Raw genomic sequence first — 18,886 nt, 5'->3', positions numbered from 1 at the left:
GTGTACTTAATTGACAAAAGGTTCGACGGGACTATTGAAAGGAACTCGAGCCAATAAGAAAACCCAGGCAAATTTCGTTTGTTTCAGTTTAATTTAAAAAAATGCTTTGTTTCTTCCTTTCTTCATCGTCAACTAGGTTCGACAAACAGGCGGCGACAGAGAAAGCCGTGAACGGGCGAGACGACCACTCACGTCGGCAAGTGCGTCTCTCTTTCTCTCTCTCTCTCTCTCTCTCTCTCTCTCACACGCGCGCGCGCGCGCAAGTATCTTTGAAAATATTCTACCCCGAATACTAACGCACGCGTACGTATATAAGAATTATATAATAATATAATTTGCGAGCTCTCTTTTCTTCTGCCGTAGCTGCGATCGAGTTGAAGATTGCGATGAACGCTTCTCTCTCTCGGCTCCTAATTTGTTCCTACGGTGAATGTAAGTAACGTAACGCGGTGGAGAAACTGAGAATAGGCACGCGGAACAAAACAATACAAATCGAATGCATCTCCTGATGTCTCCGCTGCTTCCACATTTATTTACATTACATACGAGACGTGGTTCAAATTTACCGGGTGTCCGAAAAAGTGTATATGTGTTTATCCAGACAGCACATAATATCCTATGGATGTCCATATTATGTCCAGAATGCCTATGGACGTTATATGAATATTTATAGGATATTGGTGTTATCGGGGTATCGTGTCATCTATCACGAACTTGATATTAGATTTCGAATTTCGTAAAAAATTTAAATTACAATTAAAATTTTTTACAATTTAAAATTACAATTTAAATTAAAATTTAAAATACAATTATTCTGAATTATGCTTGTTCAAATTAATGCACCTATGTCATATATTCGAATTGAAATAATTGCAAATCCAAATGTGTTATTTTTATATACACTACAGACGCGCGCTTCGCGCGCGCTATTTAGCTTTAACATTTTTTATGCTATTACTATTACACTATTAAACCTATTACACACAACTGATGTCAAAATATGCCATGACAGTCGCTCATGAAGTAAGCGCAACGAGAGAACTAATCGGCATCGCAGAAAAACGACAACAATACCTACGACGTGCCCTTTTTAGAAGAAGAAATAAACGTCTAATAGTCGTGTTAAATAATGTAATTTAAAATGGCAAGAAATGTGTAATAGAAATTTCAGCTAAAATAACATGCTTAGATTTGAAGTGATGTCACAGGCAAGGAAAATGAAAAGTGACGTACTTAAATAATTTGTAATCTCCACGTATAAACTTTTCATCGTTTACAAAACTGTTCGATTAAGCAAGTTTATAAAATGGTGATGCAAATTTTTCAATACTGGCTCAACAAATCGTACAAAAAAATAAGTATAAATGTAGTATTTTATATAACTTAGGTATGATATTCAGAATTATTTTTATGTAATATATATCAAATTTATATTCCACTTCGCAACATTACACATAAAAAAAACAAAGCTTTATTTCTAGCGAATTCGTTATTGATGAGTCATGTACGTGAACGTAAATTCCAAGAATTATTCGCGATTGGTTCTTTCCTTATAGTCTTTAATTTTAAGAATCGAGCATATCTGACATAGGTTTTGATTTAATTGTAAATCAAAAGATTACGACTTCTCTAAGTAAAACTTAACTGTGGAAAGATTGAGACTGAAATTTGTTCGATTTTTTTTTTAGGATATCTTGCTGCGTACAGTTGAACATAGTTGAAATATCAGTACGAACTAAGTACCGAATGTAAAATGCTTAATTAGAATATGTAACACCCGTATTTTATCTAATTGTGAGATACATTTAAATGGTACGGACGCCCGATATATTTCTAAAACCAAATTCGCATGTCCGCATCGAGATAGATAATGAATTCGCTACCACCAAAACACATTTTACTCGTAATCCCTATTAACCGGCGCGGCTTCACCGGGTAAAACTGTAACAATATTGCGTTCCATTATCTTCATTATAGACACTTCTCGCTTGTCTTTATTACGCTTTCAGCCAGAATACTTAACGCAATCTTTTTTTTCCTAACAACGCGTTGCTAGCTTTAATTTACATAAATTTCGCAAATTATTACAAGGTAAACAAGCAGTGTTCTCTTCGCTGTCTCGCGCTCTTGCTTTTTCTTACTGCAAAAGTGCTAAAGTAATTGCTTTATTATCAAGTAAGCAGTGTATGGATACAGCATTGACACTTGTCATAAATTATCAAAATTGGAGTTGTTTGTTTTTAGATAAAAATGTGTGCCCGCGCGCGCGCGCATACACACATTCAAAATGGATCGTGATACGTGATACAATTGGGAAGGAAATGACTCTATGGACTATGGCTCAAAGTAGGTCGAAATAATAAAATACATTTTTTTCGAACAAGTCCTTTTTAAGGAAAAAGATTTTGAAAGTTGATCAGGAACGCGTGAAAGGAAAAATTATTCTTATACCTGAAGAATTAAAAAAACAGAATACGTTAGAAACCATGCGGAACATCTATAGCGAAAATTATCATATCAATCAAATGCGTACTTAATTAACTTTTACGGTTTTTCTTTTTTTTTTTTAAACTGACTATTGAAACGAGGCTTTATTCAAAAAAAAGTATTTTAATATTTCGATTTATTTTGAACCGTAGAACTACTCCCGTCCCAATTTTAGCATCTATCTCGGCCTATCCTGTATAAATCATTTAATTTTTCGACAGTTTGGTACACATGTATTACATTTTTAATAATATATGTCAACGTTAGTGCTTACGTATTGTTTATTACATAATCTAGCAAGAGCGAGATACAACAAAATGAAAATGCACTCCGCAGTGTAACGAAGATGCAGAGATTAACCCACTTACATCAAGCGTATCCGCAACATCTCGCACCGATCGCAAGAAGTTTGTCGCTCAAGTAACATCGCAAGTATATAATATTAGCATAAAATCGGTAAAATGCTTCGTCATAAATCGGAATGGATAATTTAGATTATTAGGAACCAAGTAATTCAAAAAGTTCTTTCAGATTAAGGGGGTCGTCTGATCAAGAGGCTGTTTTTTGAGGGGAATTTTTTGTAAGGAATCATAAGAATACACTTTTTTGAAACTTTTACATCATATTTATTGATATTTGAAGAGTTTTTAGAAATTTTTCCAAGTTGATATATGGCCAAGAATCCGCTGTAGAGCGCCCCGACGACAGCTGTATAAAAAAAACGGTACCCACGATTCCGAATCTCCAGTTCATCCTAAAAAAAAAAATTCCTCTTAATCTGTGGATGTTTAAGAGATTTAAGAGAAATTTTTTTTTTTTTTTTTTTTTACATTTTTCTCTACATTTTTTTACACCAGATTAATTAAATTCTTTTTACATTTCAGTGTCTGCTGATTTGTCACCTTGATCATACACTGATTTTATTTTTGCTATAGACCAGGTAGTTTGTCCATCCCATCGTCCGGAGTTTGTTTTCTCTACTATAACGCCAGATAAGGTCCATAGACTCATTTCTGTGGGACCTCTTCATTCTTATGCGTCAGGGTCAGACGGCATACCTCTCTATATTTTGCGAATTGCTTGGCCTACAATTTCATCGTGTCTAATTACCTTATTCAACCGTTCACATTGAAAACTTCTTCATTTCCATCTTAGTGGAAGCGGGCACTTATCCGTCCTCTCTTTAAGATCCGTATCCCTTCATCTCCGTCTGATACGCGACCAATAGCTAATCTGCCTGAATTGTCTAAAATTCTTGAGAGGATCGTTGCCACGCAGATCATGAACTATTTAATCAAGCATGATCTCATAAAGCCAAGACAATCCGCATATCGTACAAGTCATAGCACTCAGTCGGCACTTCTGCGTGTTAGTGATGACATTAAGAAGGCGATTGACGGTGGGCTGGTAATGATTATGGTCCTTTTCGATTTCAGTAAGGCGTTTGACACAGTCACGCATCTTCAACTTCTGATTAAACTGAAAGAGTTAGGTTTTTCTGACCCTGTTCTCATATGGATCTATTCATACTTAACGGGTCGTTCTCAGGCTGTGACCGATGATGCTGGTAATCTCTCGTCGTGGCTATCTACGTTATGTGGTGTACCTCAGGGCTCTGTGCTGGGTCCACCTTTATTTTCCCTGTATATTAATGATATAAGTAAGGTCTTGTTATATACAGAACACATGATGTTTGCCGATGACATCCAGATTTATCGTGCGTGTCCACCTTCTGACATTCTTCACAATCTTAACTTAATCTCTGTGGACGCTAATGCTATTTTCGATTATGCATCGGCAAACAGTCTGAAATTTAACCCTGCCAAATCTGAGGTTATTATATTTGGCAGTAGTAGAAATGTCAACAACATTGATTTTAACCTTCTTCCTCCTATAATTGTTAACAACATACAATTACCATTTGTTAGTGAGGTGAGAAATCTAGGTGTCTGGTTTGCAGACACATAGCATATCATGCTTGTTTCGCAAAAAGTTCACTGGGCGTTACACAAGCTGAAATTCAATAAAAACTCTCTCTCTACTGAGCTGAGGATTAAGCTTGTAATGACGTTAATTCTACCCCATTTAGATTATTGTTGCCTAGTCTATCATGGCTTGAGTGATGAACTGAACACCAGGGTACAGAGACTAGTGAACTGCTGCATTTTTTTTTTTTTAGATTCATATATAACTTGCGGCGCGCCGCGGCGGGATGAGCATATTACTCAGTATGGACGTCGCCTGAGATGGCTTTTGGTGGAAAACAGAAGGCGGTACTTTCTCGGGTGTCAGATGTATCGGATACTCTATTTGTCTTCACCTTTGTACTTAAGTGAACTTTTCACTCCACTTGACCCATTACTCAGAAGATCAGACCGACTTGCTGCTTTGTCTCCTCAAATCTTTCATATTCCTGCTCACAGAACGGTCACCTATAGAAATTCCTTCCAACTCTCTTCCATATACTTTTGGCATTCTCTTCCCGATGAAATTACATCTGCATCTTCTCTTGCATTATTCAAAAGCCTTCTTCGTGAGTATTTGCTTTCGTCTGAATTTGAGTAGTGGGTCTTTTGGACTTTTGTTCTTGCGAATTGCTGTATTTCTATATTTTTTTTTGTAGTTATTTTTGCGTAGCGTTATTCTCTTAGTTTTAAGTTGCATTAATTTTTAAGGCGAGTTAGTTGTTAGTTTTAAGTGCGTATTGTTTGGGAGAGAGCATGAACAGGTTCTATTACATGTGTTCATTGCATATTGTATTCATTCTTTGCCCTTTAGCTATTGCTTGGGCATAATAAACTATCAATCTCTCTCTCTCTCTCCCCCTCCCCCCTCTCTCTCTCTTTCCCTCCTTCTCTCTCCCCCTCCCCCCTCTCTCTCTCTCTCTCTTGCATTGATCAAAACACTTCAACTATAGGTATGGTTGTTGTTGTTTTTTGTCATATAGTACACAAAGACAGTTTTACAATATTTATTATTTGTTATCGTTCTCGGTGTTACTCTCTTCGTCACACTTTATTTAATTTTTTCTCTCTCTCTCTCTCATCTTCTCACTCTCGCTTTCTTTTTTTCGCTTCCTCTCAAGCACACTTGCACATATTATCATAATGTTCTTCTTGTTTCTGATAGTAATTATGATAGTAATTGTATATATACAAACCATTTTCGCTTCGGTACACAGTTCAATTAGTACACTTAAAATACATCAATCGCGAATATATCATCGACATTTGCCGTAGTCGTCGTGAAGTTCTATCGCCGAGGGAGGCCATTGAAGCCACCATTGAACTCGAGACTCTTTGAATGCTCTTTCTGTCCGCACATATTCGCGAAAGCTCCCTTAGGCCAAACAAGTGCGTACGGTTCGTAAGTATGATCTACAATCGTGCAAGAAAAAAAATGCGTACACTCTCTCTCTCTCTCTCTCTCTCTCTCTCTCTCTCTCTCTCTCTCTCTCTCTCTCTCTCTCTCTCTCTCTCTCTCGATAATTATTAGCTTTTATTCGCGCGACAGTTTGCCTTTTCGTGCCCGAAGCCACAGGTCCGATCGCAGAATACAAAAACCAAATTATCTAACACTGAAAGCATCATTAGAGATGCAGTAAATAAAAAGAAAGAAGTAAATCGCAATTTCGTACTTCTTGTTAATAACCCAATAATTTGTGATCAATCGCAAATCTCAGTCAATTGTTGCAGTAAAGCCTGTTCGCGCCGCAGACACATCATAAGGAAATTATACGATTGCAATCTTTCTAATTTAATAGTACAATTATAGTTTCCACCATTCCTCGGCTGGACCTCGCGCTGGTGCAAACCACGCGGATTTATAAAGAAAATATGTAAAAATAAAAATAAAGAGGAAAAAGAGTAAGTAACACAAAGAGGAATTATCGGTGCTCCTCTTCACGGGGGCATCGATCACCTCGAGAGGGTTCACCGCTCACCAAATTCACAAGGACGAAACGACGGATTCGGGTCGTCATCGCACATGTATATTTAGTCAGTCAAAAACGGGAAAACACAAGAACTCTCGCTCGCGCTGGCAGTGTTTCTTTTTCTCTCTTTATCGAAGCGACACCTCTCATACAGAGTATCCCCTTGATCTGATACGAAATGCACGCGTACTTTTGAGTATATCGGTTGATAAATAGATGGAAATGAGAGAATCGCCTCTCTGATGACTGTACAAAATTACAATAGAGTAATAGTATCGCTTTATTGTAATTATGTAATTATTTGAAATTCATATGTTTATTAGCAACAACACAGACAGCACGCATGTCCCAGACATCTTTAAGACGTCTTATATCCCGATTTTGGACAGGGTGCTGTCTGGGAAAGATATTATTCGAGGTACGACGGCAAAATTCACTTTGCTTCATCGCTTCTAAAGTCTTTTGCGACGAGCCGCGTGTAATGAGTGTGTAAATAATTGTATAATGTGAAACGATTTCTGATTAGCGCAAAGAGAAGGGAAATTACGAGCGCGCGTAAAAAGCGATGATTTATAGTTTCGAGTCTGTTGAACAATAAACGATGAAGTATGCAGAGATTTTCCCCTCGGTACAAGGAGATGAGTTTGATAACTAATGTTAACGATGTTGACGCAAAGGAAAATTTCTCCCGGGAAATAAATGAGACTTGTTCAAGATAGAAAGATGACTCGAGGTAAGAACCGTGGTTAACAAGTCTCGGACTCGATTAACGATATAATTATTATGTAAAGTTGAGAGCGCGTGCTCTCTTTCATGAAGATATCAGTCTTTGCGAATAATAAATACTACTAAACTCAGTCGGCGCGTTCTTGCAAAATCTCTAAAAAAATAAAAAAAAATGTAATACGTTTCGACGCGACACATGGAGATTCATTCGTCAGACGACTGCGTCAGGGAATTGATCGATAAAAGACTTTGCTTTCAGCGCATCAAGATTACTTTTATTATGGATCTTTTGTCTTCGATTTTTAATACAGTTAAAACTAATGCAAATTCAAATTGAAACGTCTCACGAAAGTGTCTTCTCGTAAAACCTCCGCGTCTAGAACCTTCGTTATTACCTAGGTTCAAGCTTGGACAAAAAAGGAGCAAAGGAGAGTAACGCGGTTGTCAGGGCGGAAGTTGTGGGGAGGTGTACGTTGTTCTGTAATTATATATAATACACATTAATTGTAAAATTGGTCTTGTAATTTACGTATATATCTAATTAAAGAGCAACGTATCCTTACAACTCCCGCACTAACAACCGCGTTACTCTTCCTACCCCTTATTTTGCCTAAATTTTATATTCTATTATCGAAAGTCTAAGAAAATTTTACTATAACGTTATTACGTCGGCTCCTAATCGCTTCGTCTTTCCTGGCTTCGAGGTGACACTATCGAAAAGTTTTGTCGCGAAACGCGGACGCGAGAGATTTTTTCCAACTGGCAATTATTTCAAATCATTAAATATCTTCGAGCCGTTCGACTCTCCCCTCCCTATGCGAAAGGAAACGAAGAGATTCGGATGCAGTACAATGATCGGAATATGTGGTTATTGCGAATACGCCGCCCCGGTGTACGTCGCTTCGTCCTCATCCCTCGCTCGTCGGGAGGGGTCGCGCTTCGTTTCGAGTAGATCGCTGCGATTCAGGATTCGACTATACAATATACAACATAACAATTAGCAATAGCAGCAGCGGTAGTTGTAACGGTAATAGTCGTAGTAGTAATAGTAATAGTAATAATATGATAGTAGTAATAGTAGTAGTACCCTATGAAAAAAAAAAAGAGAAAAAGGATACATAGAAAAACATAGTGTTGGTGCCATATATCTATACACTAACTTCTTATCACGTTTTCTCGTTTTCTCCACTTTTCTCCATACGCAACGCGCCTCGCGTGATATATCGTACATAACGTTAGGAAGAGAACCGAGGCGAGGGGAGAGCGGTGGGCAGGAGAGGACGAGAACGGAGGGACTCCGCTGAATTATTAACACGGAATTATTAACGCTTCGAGCCCCTTCGTCGACCCGTATTCGTACCCTATCCGTCCGTACGCGTAACTGTTTGACAGTCGACGCGAGGCGAGATCGCAGACGAACGTGGAATTGGGATCGCCACTGTATCGCCCCAGACAACACGCATGTCTTAAATCGGGAGATAAGACGTCTTTAAGACATCATTAAGACGTCTTCAAGACGTAATATCTCTCAATTTGAGACATTATGTTCACTAGAGGATGCATTAACGGGAGCGGGGGGGGGGGAGGGAGGGATACGAATGCGGGAGCTCAGAGTAAACGCACCTTTTCGCATGATATTCCTCTCTTCTTCATTCATTAACACGTTCTCGGTTAATATTGTTACCGTACAAAAGGGAAGGGCATAAGGGTTTGTCGCGGGGCGAGGAGAGACCACGGGCTTGTTTCGCGTACCTCTCATCTCCTTGGAACGCATGATTACAGTAACAGTAACGCTGAATCGCGGCGATGTATATACGTATGTATATTATAATCAGTCACCCGCGCGCGCGATATTTTACTTGTACAGTACGCCCGATCGATGCCAATGAGATATAAACGTTCCTCGGATACTCGCAATCGTGTTTCTTCGTCTTATCATCTAAACACAACCGAACGAATTGTCCCTAAAAACTAGACATTTTCCCCGCCTCCTCCTTGCGCGCCCATTGTACTACGTTCTGTATGATCGTTTAACTAGAGCTTTAACGAAATAATCACGATCTTGGTGTCCCACAGCGGCCACAGCTGTGCCGTAAATCGATGTGAGGTCGCTTCAGCGAGACCAAACAAGAGCGTCTCTCCGGTAAGAATTCTTTCTCGAAAAATAACGAACTAGATTTTCACTTTGATGTTTGGCGACTATTTTTATCAACGGCTCGACTGGAGCAACAACACCCCGAGTAGAACACGAGCTACCTGCTACCATTGTGTCTCAGCGATGTCAGATACGCGAAATTTTTATAGCGGCCGTACTCGTTGGCTTATCCCTGCAATCGCGCTTGATCCTTTCGACACTAACATGGAGCTACATCTCGTTTGTATCTTTTAAAAACGTCGTTTCTTTTTTTATTTTGTGCAAAAATTCGTGATATAGCTTTACACACATCAGTTTCTCGATTATCGATGCATCCGGTTTATGTACATATTTTGCGACTTATACAAAAAAATATTCTACATTTATACAAATCCGTATTCGGCCTCCGATAGAGCAGAACACGGTAATAATAGCGCGGAATCACATTAGCTCTCGTAGCTGCCTCGTGAAAATCGAACAATAATCTGGCCAAGTCAATATCATTAACAGACAATTTACATAAGTCACCGAGATCGACTTATGCAACATTAAACAAATTTAAAAGCTTTAAGAAGTCACAAGGGACGCACGTAAATTTACAATTTTGTGTGTGTGTATATATATATATATATATATATATATATATATATATAATTATGGTTGAGAAAAATTTATATATGTGTGTGTATATATATGACATATACAGAATACTACAATTCTTGATATATCGTCGCAGTCTTCCGTTACGACGCGTCTTTGCATTTTGTTACTATCTGACAAAAGCCGCTGCTGCCTTTCGCGAAACAATTTACAAATTATAATTCATGCTACCAAACTTCGACGAATACTTGCTTGCTTTACTCGTACCCCGAAGTACCTTGTTGTTTATACCCGCGAATGGCATTAACGCGGTTCGAATTCGGAGGAAGCAAAGCTGGCCGGCTTGACCACGCATCAAACGCGTTAAAAACTCTAAGTGTTGCCCGAAGTATGCTCACGTTGTTACGTGTATTGCAAACAACTGCGAGAATCCATCATCGAGCCGCGTACTGTACATACATTTGCGATTCGCCACGAAAGAAAAATAAGGGAAAAAAAATAATAGAAACAATCGGGGTTTCGTCATCCCACGCGCAGAGAAGAATTCCACACGAGGGGTTTGGCGATCTTTAAGCGTCGTTACTCTCCTTGACATCGCTGTTGACGGGTGTTCTCTCCAGACAGAATTGCCCTCTCCCTGATTGCGACAGACAAGTTGTAGCGACCGCCGAGTCTCCTGAGAATCCTGCGCACCGCAATGCGAGGAGGGTTGTTGCTTCTGTTGCCGGCCACGTCTCGTTATTCCTAATTTCGCCGGAACGTCGACATTTCCGTTCTTTACACGTACCGCGGGGACCAACGAGTTGGTCTCCTTATCCTTTCGTCTCGTCTTTGTTTCATCCACTTGGCATAGAACGGTTCGCGGTCGTTTCCATCGCTACTTTCGCAGATGTCGCAATGGGACACCATCGACCGGTCACCACCCGCCGGTCTTGTCACTGATCTTCACGACGCGACGCCGTGACACGTCGGAAAAGTCGGTCACCGTTTGCCAGATGGTCGCGCGATACCATACGCGAGTTCACTTCCGGCTAACGGGTGGGAAAGCGCCGTGCGCACGGCGGTAATCGCCAGTCGCCGCTCCTGACGATCGACACTGCTCGACACCAGCAGGTTGTTATAATGACGACGAGTCCGCTATTGCTGATGCTGATTCACTTGCTGTGTTGCACGCTTGCCCGCCTGACCATCAGGGTGGGTGGGGCGATTGCCGTCGCATTGGCGCTTCCAAAACAAAAGACACACAAAACAGCGACATTAGCGCGCCACCGTCTTCACCACATAAATGAGCTAAAGGTTCTCTTTTTCTCTCTTTTTCTTTTTTCTTTTCCGGCGCTCCTTCTCTCGTTCGTTACATCTAGCCTCCTCAGTTTCGCTCTTACCCGACTTCCTTTGTCTACGATTTCATTATTCCTAATGTGAGATCGGATAATCGACTGGCGACTTAGCATGAGACAATGATGTTACAGACAAATTGAATTAAATTAATTATTCTTCATGATAAAATGCAATGTAGTTTTAGAGAGGATAGTGAGGAAATGTTAATAGCAAGTCTCTAAAGAAACAAATTTGAAATATTCGTTGTTTCCTCCTCTCAACATGTTCCTCACCTCCGAAGACATGTTTTATCGTAAATCTGTTTCATCAATATTCGCGGTCGACAGCCCAAACGGAAATGTAATGCAAGAATCTTTCGTGTTTCTCGCGTTTCCCGCTAAATTACAACATAATCGCCAGGTTCTCTCGTTCGCGACGAGATTCTTAACGACATGAATGGGTTGACGGATACCGACAAGCTCGTGAGAAAGAATGAACTCGGAGAGAAGGCTCGCACGATGAAAGTTTCCCCCATGATCAGAGTTTTTCATGATCGGCGTCCTCTACCGTGGCACAGGAGAGAATTTCGTTCCCTCTTTGTCTACTTTTGTCATTTAGAATTAGTGCTTTCGGTTACCTGAAAAAAGTCAACGAAAGAACATAAAGCGGAATTTTGGTAAATTTCGATACCGAATAGTTTTTGCGTGCCTATGCTTTAGTTAGATTGCAAAACGGATTGCAATATGTATCGGATGCTTAAGAAAAATTGAGAGCGTTAAAACGTGCATGTTTACATGCACAGTTATTCGAAAGAATGCCCCCACACAGCACACACTAAATTAACGTTAGTTAAAACATTGCATCATTGTTTTAAAAAGATATTCCTTAAAGTGCATACGTTTTTGCGGTATCTTCTAAGTGCATACGTAGGTCTGTCACGCGTTCAACGTTATTTTTCTCTACCTTAAAGTATTTTAAAAACTCTAAAAAAATTCATGAAACATCTGTCTACATTGTAATTGACGATTTTATAGTCATTTTGATAAACATCGTTTATTTAATATTTTCTGACAGGCTTGTAAGTTTTAGAGCAGATATCATTTTGGCTCGGACGCCGTAGACCCACGTTTGCAGCTTAAGGGATATCATTGATCTCAGCCAACGTGAGAAATATATATCTGACTCTTAAAATGTAACCTTTGCGATAGATGTCAAATTTGCATTTTACTCGTTTAACTAAAACATAAAAAATCATAAGCATTCGATATTTATTATCCGTTCATTCGTACAAGTATTCAAATTTGCCTTACATAAATTTGATAATTAAAAAAAAGTACGAGTTTGATTATATCCTGATATTTTTAAGCGAAACGTATTAATAAGAATACACAATATACACATACGATAATATTGTCCGCCGGTTCTATAAATCAAGCCTACATTTCAAAACATTGGAAAAGTGGATTAACCAGTTACCAAGCGGAGTTGTGCAATAACCAACTGGCTCGTCTGACTATTCTCCGAGTCGCTCTTATTGCTACAGCTTAGCCTTACATATCTTGAAAGGCAAATGTGAAAGTCTTCTCTACATGGAAAGACATACTGCGCGTCCTAGAAAATATACTCCGCTTCTTATTTCTTTATAAATTTTACTAAAAACTGTTTAATTCGCATCTTAAGTTTCATATTTAATATTTTTTTATGTATAAGATATCCATTATCTTATTATTAGTTTTGTACCGATATAATAGGATATAATTAGGATAAATAAAATTTTCAATAAAAACTTTGTTTAGTAAAAATTTTTAAAATTTACTAAATAGAGTGAGTTAAAATTTTGAAAAATTTCTTAAGAATTTTACATATTAAAAAATAATACCAAAAATTATCTTCTTTTTTGTGCGATATCTGTGCTTGGGCATCCTAACAACATCAAGTACAATCGGACTTGAGTCTAACGATCAAAAGAATTATTCAAAAATTATTTGTTTGTCAAAATCACATGCAATAATCTCAAAATTATGTAGCCAATTCGGCTAACACAAACCACAGGCAATTAGAGATATATTCTCCAATATAGAAATTATATCTTGCGTTGCGTATTTTTTATATTAGTTTGTTAATCATATTCTAATATAATTGATTAAAAATAACAATATAATAATTATATTGTAAGAGTGCAATTGATAGCAAGCAATAAGTAACTTTCGGATTTTCATTTGGAGAGAATGCTTGTATGTAACTCATCGATAGCTAAATGTATTCGTGATGTTCTTCTCAATATTCACTCATGTGTTATCGGTGGCATGTATATAGGGTGTCTTCATCACTACATTATTGACATATTCTGATAATTTTGAAAACAATTCTTTGCTGCAAAAATATAACGAAACCATACTCTTCGAAGGTTGTCGCTTTTTAACTTTAAATACCTTTATGACTAATATCTACGTTACGTGAAAAGTAATGTCTATCATCTATTTGCATTTCTGGAATTCCGCGAAATAATAATTCATTTTTCAGTCGCTTGTAACTCGAAGAATTATTATATAGGACCACAAAAAATTAAGTTTTTTTACCGAAAAGAAAAACCACTATTTTTTATATATTTTGACGTGCTAAAACCGAATATGACCTTTAAAATAATGTAGCACGTAAAGTTTATGTTATAACAGGCAAAAGAAGCTCAAAATTATAAGCATTTTTCATATTCTACATAGGACTGTAATTAAATTTTCTTAGCTTGAAAACAATAATCATGTATATGCTAGGTTATTTTAAAGATCATATTCGGTTTCAGTACGTCAAAATACATAAAAAATAGTGTTCTTCTTTCCGGTAAAAAAAACTTTATTTTTTTTTTCGTGATTCTGTGATCGTTCTAAGAAACGTGCCATTAATTAAAGAATAACGTGATAAGACATCTTGTATACAAAGTATGCACATTGAGAATTCTTTCCAAATGTCAAAACATCTCTCTCTTCTCCAATCTCCATTTAATCTCAATAAACATAATTAATTAAAGTACCATGCCACGGTATTGCGACACCACCTTCCTACCAAAATTAAGCTTCCATTCAACTAACGCGTACCGATACATAAAACATAATCTAGCGTTTACACAAGCATAACACAAATTGCAATTTTAAAATCGGCTTCATCACGCATCGATGAATCGTAAAATTTGGTAAGAGTTATGAAAATATAGTAATAAAATTAAAAAATGGAGCTTACACCATTATTAATATATTGCAAATTTTCATACTTATTGTTAGTATCATAGCCATTATATATCAAGCCATGGAACTCGATATACAAATATAAATAGAATTAAAAACAGGCTTAAAATGCAACTTTCCCCCAAATGTGCAGTGTTCATGCAACCGAAAACGAGAGTGTAACAAGCTCTGAACTTTTACCGACGCAAGAAATTCTATGTGACCCTAAAATAAGTTGCCAAAAATTTACAACGTATTGTTAACTAATCTGTCGATATCTCTTTCTCTTTCATAGCTCTTTAATCATCCAATTAATATCCAAACGTTTTAAAGAATAAATTACAAAGTAAAAATCTATAAAGCTCATTTAAAAAAAAGATATGAAAAATTACCGAAATTTTATATATGTTTTTACTGTTAAATCTTGTAATTCTAAGATTATACCGATGTTTCTCGACGTTCTCGGTAAGAAAAACTCCAACTTGATCAAAGAAAGTTTAAAAATTCAGCGACTTAAGTACTTTAGCATTATTTCAAATACATATATAATTAGGACAAAGAAAAACCTGTGTAAAGTTAGCACCCCATTTTTTAAATTTTTAAATTCGAAAAGTTGTTCCAGGTTGTACTAGACTTGTTCTAAATTGTTCCAGAAAATCAAATTTTTAAAATAAAAATGTTCGCAAAAAATTAATAAAAACGATTTTCTGACCTGGTACCCCATTTTTCAAAAATCAAACTTTTCAATGTTGTTCCAGGTTGTTCTAGTTGTTCTAAACATTGTTCCAAAGTATTAGTTCGATTGGTCAAAAAAACTTTAAGAGATATTAAAAAAAGAAAAGTTTTGGAAATAACAGTTTTTGGCCATTTATTCGTAAACAAAATGCATATTTATAACCGCGTAGAACAGAACAAAATTTTTAAGACCAGAACAAGAACTTAAAGGGCACTTTACTCTTCATCGGAAAAATTTGTTTTTCGAATTTCTTGGTTAAAAATCTTGTTTCAGGCTTCCCGCATTAAAACTATCGTGTTCTCCACTGAAACAACTCAGAACAAAATTTTTAAGACCAGGACAAGAGCCTAAAGGGCACTTTAGGGGAGACCGGGGCTATTTGTGACAGTGCTGAAATTTGTCGCGGGCCTAACTTTAAAATGCTTGCTGCTAGAAACCTGTAATATCAATCACAGATGTCTCTTAGTGTCCTCTAGGTACCAACAGAATGGCATTTGCGTATTAACCATTTTTCTCTCTCAGTGACAGAAAGTTTGATTTCAAGTGCTCAAAGTAAAATTTTTCAAATCCCGAAAATTTGTTTTCTCGCCGAATAAAATAATAAGAGATCCGAAACGATAAGTTGTATTCAGTCTAAACATAATGCATGAGTAGATTTTATGGTATTCTTTCTTATCTGTAAGTCACGGATCTTGAATGAGGAAAAACCACGCCGCTCGTGACACGAGCAATCGGGACAACCAAAAAAACCACGAATAAGCGTTCAAAAGAAGAACCAGTTCGCAGGGGCCGTGGACGCCTTCGAGAAGTGGTTTCCCGTAATCGAATGTAAGCGATGAGGGCGATTAATGGAAACAAGCGTTACGTTTTTCCTCATAATTTTTTATACATATAATATGTAAATTTTGACAAATAAGGGCTTTTTCAAAGTATAAAGTAGATAAAAATTGCAAAAACGAAAGAAATCCATATAGTTGTTCAATCAGAGAAAGTGGTACGCATTACTCCGTGGCCTGTCACGAATTATCCCGGCCACGGGGCAATTCGTGACACATGACACAGCGATACATTTCTTGATATATTTCGAGACTCGTGAGAGAAAAACCTATATATTTTTTTTCTTTTAAACTAGAGAGATGGACGATTACATCGCACTAATAAAAATTTTTTAAACATTTATACGAAACGAGAAAAAAATTTGAAACAAAAATGTGTCACGAATAGCCCCGGTCTCCCCTATCTTTATCGAAAAAATTCGTTTTTCGAATTTCTTGGTTAAAAATCGTGTTCCAGGCTTCCCGCGTTAAAACTATCGTGTTCTCCACTGGAACAACCTATATAGAACAAAATTTGTAAGACCAGAACAAGAGCCTAAAGGGCACTTTACTCTTTATCGAAAAAATTTATTTTTCGAATTTCTTGGTTAAAAATTTTTTCGTGAGTTGTTCTAGTGGAAAACACGATAGTTTTAAAACGGGAAACCTGGAACAAGATTTTTAACCAAGAAAATAAAAAAATATTTTCGATGAAGAGTAAAGTACCCTTTAGGTTCTTGTTCTGATTTTAAAAATTTTGTTCTGAGTTGTCCCAGTGGAGAACACGATAGTTTTAACGCGGGAAGCCTAGAAGAAGATTTTTAACCAAGAAATTCGAATTTTTCCAATGAAGAGTAAAGTGCCCTTTAAGTTCTTGTTCTGGCCTTGAAAATTTTGTTCTGTTCTACGCGGTTATAAATATGTTTTAAATCGACAGTTTTGTATGTCATTTTGTTTACGAATAAATAGCCAAAAACTGTTGATTCCAAAATTTTTCTTTTTTTAATATCTCTTAAAGTTTTTTTGACCAATCGAACTAATACTTTGAAACAATGTTTAGAACAACTGGAACAACCTGGAACAACATTGAAAAGTTCGATTTTCAAAAAATGGGGTGCCAGGTCAGAAAATCGTTTTTATTAATTTTTTGCGAACATTTTTATTTTAAAAATTTGATTTTCTGGAACAATTTAGAACAAGTCTAGAACAACCCAAAACAACTTTTCAAATTAAAAAAATTTTTTAATGGGCTGCTAACTTCACACAGATCAAGGAAAGTCTTGCGTTCTAGTGTTCTAACGTCGAAAAACTTTCCTATTATCTACATAACTAGTATAAACGAAATAGTTCAACGTTTGTGAAAATAACTAATTATTTGTACAAGCTTACGTATTCTTTGTAAATGGTTCCGCGGATTTCAGTAGAGCAAGTTATACCAGTCGTTTAGCGGCTTTAGTCGTTCTATATCGTGTAGCAACTCACTTGGACTTGGGCTGCATTTCTCCTGCAGCGGCTAGTAGCGTATCCCTACGGTGCAACCGCATGCTGACCCTTCGCTCTTGTCCACCCGCACCCGATGCTGAAAGAGAGCATCAGAAAAAAACATAATGCATGAAAAACCACAAAAGAGAAGTTCAGCCAACATTCCTGTGTTTAACAACATTACGTATGTTTCTTTCGTATCGTCAACTCGCTGTCACCCTCTGCCCATTTCGCAGAACTCGCTTTTATGATCTTCGTATATATATATATATATATATATATATATATATATATATATATATGTACGCAAAAGTCTCCTACCGTCCTCTCGACACACACAGCAGTTTTTAAAGGTTTGTACACAAATCCAAAAGCAGTCATAAAGGAGTAGCGACATTTGTTCAAAACAGTATCTCAAAAAAATTCCAAAACTTCGGCTCTTTTCTAAACTCGCCGACAATATTTCAGTCAGTACATTCAATCGTGCAAACTGATCGCCGAAGAGAAAAAAAAACAGGAGGTAGGAAAAAGAAAACAGTTGTAGGCAGAGAAGAGCACTCGTTACATTGCAAAGCACACGTTTTTCACAGTATTGTATTATATGTTATACCCACCATGCGTCAACCTGCAATCTAAAACTATTTTCGAAAGATGATATAATGTATATCCAAGAACTGTAATGACCTAAACGAGTGTGCCCTTTTATGCCCAAAATAAGGCCTGTTCGTTTTCGCTACACTTCTAAACTAGTGCAATAAGTTAGAATGAAAGAAAATATATTTGTTTCATTCTAACTTATTGCACTAGCTCAGAAGTGCATCGAAAGCGAACAGGCTTATAGTGTCGCAGCATTACAAAATTATAGTCGTTTGACTGCCGTATCTAATCTTCATTATCGAGGTATTTAGATATGCGATATTTCTGTTTGTATTTATATACACAGAATTTTAAATACATTTAACGCAAGCAATGATAATAATATAAACTTAGATTTCAGAAATAAAGATACTATTCTATATAAATTCACGCAGGCTGATATAATCCAATATACTTAAGAAATTATAAGTTATGGTTTTAAGTGACTTTGAAGCATATGTTTGATTACAATGTTTTACTTTGTATTTGTTACTTGAGTACGTTACCTTCAATTTTACTGAATCTTATCGTCAATTTTTAACTACTGTCGCAATCTTTCGAAACAATAATAGTGATAAACAAAGAAAGGTAAGCCTAAAAAATCGAGTGTTGCTTTTATCGTACGTAGAATCGTCAGATTGATGCGTCATATTCATGTTTCGAAAATGTCATACGATTTAAAATGACTTGACATCAATCGGGCGACACGGGAAACAATGGATAATCTTTCACTCTTGGCAATTGAAATGGAAAAATTAATCATTACAAAAAAAAAAGTAACCAAACAAATGTGAACATCAA

The 18,886-nt window shown here is 36.9% G+C and overlaps 1 protein-coding gene across 7 annotated transcripts in view; it reads right to left on the bottom strand.

Annotated features, from left to right (window-relative positions):
• LOC143904353 (casein kinase I) overlaps window positions 1-18,886 on the bottom strand; it is a 150,986-nt gene that overhangs the window by 113,952 nt on the left and 18,148 nt on the right. For 3 of the 7 annotated variants that reach the window (XR_013258901.1, XM_077419000.1, XM_077419028.1), the window contains exon 8: window positions 17,450-17,546. Coding sequence is in view for 6 of the 7 variants with exons in the window: in XM_077419000.1 (XP_077275126.1) it covers window positions 17,450-17,546 (97 nt within the window). In the remaining variant the exon portion in view is untranslated. Of the gene's footprint in view, window positions 1-72; window positions 3,242-3,272; window positions 11,836-17,449; window positions 17,547-18,886 lie in introns of those variants that run through there. The other 4 variants (XM_077418983.1, XM_077418991.1, XM_077419009.1 and 1 more) reach the window with 4 other exon arrangements.

This window comes from Temnothorax americanus, unplaced genomic scaffold, assembly GCF_048541705.1.
Source record: "Temnothorax americanus isolate GAGA-0224 unplaced genomic scaffold, ASM4854170v1 Scaffold107, whole genome shotgun sequence".
Taxonomy (NCBI): domain Eukaryota; kingdom Metazoa; phylum Arthropoda; class Insecta; order Hymenoptera; family Formicidae; genus Temnothorax; species Temnothorax americanus.
The sequence above is the reverse complement of the archived record's forward strand: the minus strand, read 5'-3'. Positions and strand labels throughout refer to the sequence as shown.